Raw genomic sequence first — 4,847 nt, 5'->3', positions numbered from 1 at the left:
CTGAGTACCCGCCCTTCCCGCCTGAGGATTCGAAGGGGAGTGATGACCATCATCATCATGGGAATTGAACGATGAGAAGAAGATGAGAAGAATTATGAGAGGATTAGATAGAAATTTGATGTCTAGAGTAATTATTAAAATAGTGCTCAACTGGATTTAGATAGGTAAAGAATATGAACAGAATTCATGTGTAACTTGATTTCCCCCCCAACGGTATGTCAGTATAAGCTGGTAACTTAACTAGTAGTAGCTCCTCGAGGTCGAGTCCCTTTGAAATCGGTGCCTGGGGAAAAAAGAGAGAGAAAGAAAAGAAGGTGTGAAGAAAAGGGAAATTCCCACTTTCTGACTCTTGACTCTTGACTACTGACTACCTGACTTGTTGCTCAGCTCTTTGGCTGCTCTTCTGCTGCTCTTCTCTCCGCCCCTCCAAAAGTCAGTCATCATCCATCCACACCAAAGCAGCTGAAAAGAGGCGCTGACTGGCTCTGTTGCTTGCCTGAATTCGGCCAGAGGAATTCCATCCATTCCCTTTCCATCATCTCTTTCTTGCTCTTCCCTTCCTTTACCCTCTCTTCCTTCTCTTCTCCTTCTCCTCCCCTCCCCCAAATCCAGTCTAAAGCTTTTTGCTGCTGGTGCTGCCAACAGACCCAACGCCGTTTTGTTGATCCATCATCCCATTCTCGTTTTCCCTTCCACTTCCTCTTCCTCTTCCCTTTTTTTGCCTTGGATTTATTTCCTTCTTCCCTTATTTTTTTTCTTTTTCCTTTTTCCTTCCTTAGTCCTGCCTTTTTTTCTTTCCCACTTCCGCGCCCTCCCCCTCCCTCTTCATTTCCTTCCAATCTGCTTTCTTTCTTCTTCATCTGTGCACCTCCCCCTCCCTTCTTGCTTGATACCCGTTTTGGTTGTTAGAACCTGAATTGTGATTCATCCTTTTCCCTCCCATTCCGATTCCACCCCCCCGTCGGTGGCCAGTCACCCTCCACCAACGGCCACTTTCTCCTCTCCATCTGCGCGCCCACTTCCTGTCGGGAACGGCGACTGCAGCCCTCGACTGTCACCTTTTCTCTCTCCAATCCCGTCCGTCTACTCTCATCCTCCGCTTCTTCCTCCCCCTCCTCGCCCAACCGTTCGCCATTCCCTCCCCTCCGGTCCTCCACACCCTTCTCTCCCCTCGACTTGTTCAAGGGGTTAGAGACTCGACCTCCCCTTGTCATGCACAAGATTTCCAATTTCACGGGCCAAGCCCGTCATGGCTGGGAGCGTATGACGCCCACTTTTGGCATGTCTCGACCGCATACCGACATGACTTCTCACTCCCTCCGTCGACCGCATGGCGCGCCGCCCATGACTCCTCCGACTGGAATCGACCCGACCGTCAATCTCTCGTTTAACGTGCCCTTCTCCTCGACTCTTGCCGGTCCCGACGTCGACGATGTCCTGCATGCGAGCCCTGGCGCCCTTCAACGTTGGACCTTCCCCGAGGGCACTCCCGAAGGCACCCCCGTCCACCAGCTTCCCGTTCACGCGAGTAATGTCGACGCCCTGCGGAGATTGTGTCGACAAATCACCGAAAGCAGTAACGGGAGGGTCGAGGCGGCTGTGACCTCGTCGGAGCCCAAGACTGTCCCTTCGCTACAACGGCGCCCTCAGGGTTTGGCGACCAACGTCTGCATCACGGGTGACGGAGAGACGGTACGGAAGATGCGAGCTAGGGTGTTGAACGAGACCCCCATTTTGTTGGTATGTTGATATCTCGACTTTTCATTCTCTGGTGTCTGGGATCCGGTTTATCCGCTAACGGGTCATGTTATAGCGATGTGCGACCGTGGACGTGGACATGCACCTGATCCTGGATGGAACCACCAAAAATATCCGAGCGAGCGTCTTGGAGCATTTGGATACGCTGGCGGCCTATACGGGCACGGACATCTTCCTCCTGAGCCCTAAAATCCGCGACACGGATAGTGCGGTGGTGTCTTCTTATGGATACGCCTCGGACAATGGGCTGGATCAACGCTTCCGGGTGTCCATCTACGGCGATATGGAGAGCGCTGAGCATGCCAAGACCAGGGTCTTGATTATGATCGATCAGATTGTGGGTTCTTTCTTCCGACCGATCAACGTCCGACAAACTAACTGTTACTAGCTCAAACGTCACGTGGACGCTGTGAAGCTGGAGCTGACCATGCACACCTTGGTCTGCGGCCGTACTCGCAAGAACATCAAGCTGATCGAGGCTGCCACTGGCACGGCCATTTACTTCCCGCCGCCGTTCCCTCGCATTTTCGGCTACACGCCGCCGGGTGCTCATCGTCGCAGCGAGAACGAGGTCTACATCACCGGTGATACGCAGGAGCAGATTGCACGTGCGAAGCAAAAGCTTCAGGAACTTGTGATGGGCGTGAAGATCTACGTCAAGGATGTCATTGTCAACTCGAACAAGATCGACAACATCCTGCTCGACCGTTTGGACAAGGTCCGCAAGGTGATGGAGATGAACGGCTCCTACGTCCTCTTTCCTCAGCTCGGTACCCAGCGGGGTCTGGTTCGTATTCAGGGCACCGAAGTGTTGCACGTCGAGCGCACCGTGCGGGAGATCATGGCTTTGGTATGTTACACTGTACTTCATTCCAAACGGCTTCGTGTCTGACTAACGTTTGCAGGCTGGTCAATTCTACAGCGCGTCGTGGTGGATCATCATGCCGGACCCGTCGCAAGGGGGTTTCCGGGCGCCGTCTCCCGCAGACGTCCGCACCATGCTCTCTGACATCTGCAGCAACTCGGGCGCTGAAGTTAGCTTTGACAACCTGACGTTCACCATCAATGGCTCGGATGACGCGGTCAAGGCAGCGATGATGGTGATCAACCAGATCCCGTTTGTGCAGCGCAGCCAGTACCAGATGCGCGTGAAGATTGAACTCGCCAACGAGCACAAGGAATTCGTCAGCGGCAAGAAGAACGGAAAGATCAACAAGATCATGGGCCAGAGTGAGTTAGCCGTATTCGCCACATGAGCCACGTACTAACGTGTACAGGCAACGTGCAAATCATCTTCGATGGTTTCAACGAGTACAACTTCTACATTGACGTGTGTGGAAACCAGTACGAGTCTACCAAGAATGGCTTGGATCTTGTTGAACAGGAAATGCCGGCGTCGATTTCGTTCCACGTGCCAGACCAGTACCACAAGCGTATCATCGGCATTGGCGGTCAGCACATTCAGCGCATCATGAAGAAATACTCGGTGTTTGTCAAGTTCTCCAATGCCATGGACCGTGGCGGCATGGGCAAAGAGGAGGACGACATCAAGGTAGACAATGTCATTTGCCGGACCCCTGCGCGTAATGCCCAGAGCCTGGACCTGGTCAAGCAGGAGATCATGGACATGGTCGAGAAAGTCGTAAGTTCGCCATCCCCGGGTTGAGTTTCGTTGCTAATTGGATAGGACGCCGAGTATGTCTCTGAACGTGTCGTCATCAACCGGTTGTATCACCGTGAACTACTCGCGCGCATTTCTGAAATCGATGAGCTCGAGAAGAAGTGGAACTGCAAGATCGAGTTCCCTAGTACCGAACTTGCCAGTGACGTCGTGACTATTTCCGGACCCGAGTACCAGGTCCCACAGGCCGTTGACGCCCTACTGGTAAGTAAACTGCTCATGATGGAATCATCAGTTCTAACCTTCGCAGGGAATGGTTCCGGAGAGCCACGAGCTACTCTTCCAGAGCTCTGCCGAGCTGCGCGAGTATTTCAAGTCGACCGAGTTTCACGACGACGTGTGTGCCAAGCTCAAGGACCAATACGAGGTCGATACCACCGTCGATACTAGTTCGGACCCTCCGGCCTCGGCTTCGGAGAGTGGCTCTTCTTCTCCCGTCTTCGGGCCGGAAGACCGGGTTGTGCTCGGATATACTCGCAACAATGCCGGCGGACTCAAGGATGCCATTGACTTCCTGATCTCTCGATTGGTCGCTCACGGCCTTGACGCGACTACGGTCAAGGGAGCTATTCCTCGCCCCAAGTCGGACTCTTTCGAGGAGTCTCTCCCCTTCTTCGACTCCAAGTTGCTGCAGCATGCGCCCGCTCCCATTGTCACCGACTCCCCCACTCGCCCCAGTTTCTCGGATGAGACCAGCGAGCGCGGGTCCATCTTCGAGAGACTGCGGAAGCCCGGCAGCATCTCTTCCTTTTCTTCGTTCATTGGCCGCAAGAATCACTCGGCCTCTCCCGGATCCTTCTTCAAGCATGCGTCCAGTAACGCCTCGAAGGCGTCACTGGTCTCCATGGAGTCTCGAGACAGTGGCTACCGCAACCCATGGAATGATTCTGGCGTGAACCTTGCCGAGGACGACGTGCCTGTCCTCGGAAGTTCTCACAGCCACAGCAGCAGCAATGGCTGGCCCGCGCGCTTTGACACCAAATTTCCATTCGGTACCGCGCCAGGGGACATGACCCCCAAGCATGACCCGCGCGCTTCTTTTGACAGTGGTCGTCCTAGTACTTCCAATTCTACTTCTGGATACCCGGCCCCAATCGGGCCACCGCGTTAAAATCAATGTCAATTTGCAGCAGTATACCCCAAGAGACTTCTGTTTTTTTCATCATTTAGTTTCTGTTTTTCGTTTTGATTTGTTGTCAGCGATTCGTGTTTCGGATTTATTTTGATACCACAGAGTGCAAGTCAAATAAGACGTCAGGAAGTGAAAGAAAAGATGCAAAAAAAGCAATAGAGGGAAGAAGAATACGAGAAAGGCATTAGCGTTGTGATCCTTTCCTTCCCTGCCATATTCTCCCCTCTACCCTGGTTTTCATTCTTGCGAGATGTTCGTTGTGATTTTTTTGTGCTT

General features: G+C 53.1%; 1 protein-coding gene across 1 annotated transcript; it reads left to right on the top strand.

The window, feature by feature from the left end:
* Nucleotides 1-1,212: 1,212 nt before the first annotated feature.
* On the top strand, nucleotides 1,213-4,550 carry AtWU_06145 (KH domain protein; the record flags this gene model as incomplete). Its single annotated transcript, XM_035501255.1, has 7 exons — nucleotides 1,213-1,740; nucleotides 1,814-2,095; nucleotides 2,147-2,608; nucleotides 2,664-2,988; nucleotides 3,036-3,400; nucleotides 3,446-3,643; nucleotides 3,690-4,550. 7 exons carry the CDS (start codon nucleotides 1,213-1,215, stop codon nucleotides 4,548-4,550), a joined length of 3,021 nt encoding a protein of 1,006 aa, XP_035357148.1.
* Nucleotides 4,551-4,847: the final 297 nt, after the last annotated feature.

Source organism: Aspergillus tubingensis (assembly GCF_013340325.1).
Source record: "Aspergillus tubingensis WU-2223L DNA, scaffold_7, whole genome shotgun sequence".
Lineage (NCBI taxonomy): Eukaryota > Fungi > Ascomycota > Eurotiomycetes > Eurotiales > Aspergillaceae > Aspergillus > Aspergillus tubingensis.
This window is presented reverse-complemented; position numbering and strand designations above follow the sequence as displayed.